Source organism: Penaeus monodon, chromosome 34 (assembly GCF_015228065.2).
Source record: "Penaeus monodon isolate SGIC_2016 chromosome 34, NSTDA_Pmon_1, whole genome shotgun sequence".
In the NCBI taxonomy this organism is placed as follows: Eukaryota; Metazoa; Arthropoda; class Malacostraca; order Decapoda; family Penaeidae; genus Penaeus; species Penaeus monodon.
In genome coordinates this window covers 8,010,569-8,011,020 of record NC_051419.1, presented here as the reverse complement: position 1 = coordinate 8,011,020, position 452 = coordinate 8,010,569, and the positions used below count along the sequence as shown (strand labels likewise).

Below are 452 nucleotides of genomic sequence, written 5' to 3'. Positions count from 1 at the left end.
AGCTTGTATTGTTTATCAGGAGGTTTCATCAGAGTGTCGGTTTTATCATCTGCTATTTTTTCCGTCCTAGTTTTCGACCTGAAAAATTGCATGGCTGACCTGTTCACGGCCGGCAGCGAGACCACGGCCTCAACCATCCGCTGGGCCATCTACTACCTGGCCAAGTACCCTGAGATCCAGGCCAAAGTACACAAGGAGATCGACTCTGTGGTTGACAGAGACATCCTTCCATCCATTCAGCAGAAAAACAGGTAATCGTCAGTTTTATGAATCGAAAATGGCAGCCTACTTGCCGCTTTCATCGGGTTGTGAAAAACGTTGCAAAGTTATCTGCACAGTAGGTAAGAGTGATCATCATTATGTGTTTGTAAAACAGACCTGCATACAACATTCCTGGATAGATTTCGTCTTTTTTATCATTATTATTTTTCCTTTCTCTTTTCATTGTAATA

The 452-nt window shown here is 42.7% G+C and overlaps 1 protein-coding gene across 1 annotated transcript in view; it reads left to right on the top strand.

Moving 5' to 3' along the window:
- Window positions 1-452, top strand: part of LOC119594565 (cytochrome P450 2L1-like) — a gene marked incomplete at its 5' end in the record, with an annotated part of 9,019 nt that overhangs the window by 6,437 nt on the left and 2,130 nt on the right. The window contains 1 exon segment of the mRNA XM_037943599.1: window positions 71-251. Within this exon segment, the coding sequence (XP_037799527.1) occupies window positions 71-251 (181 nt within the window).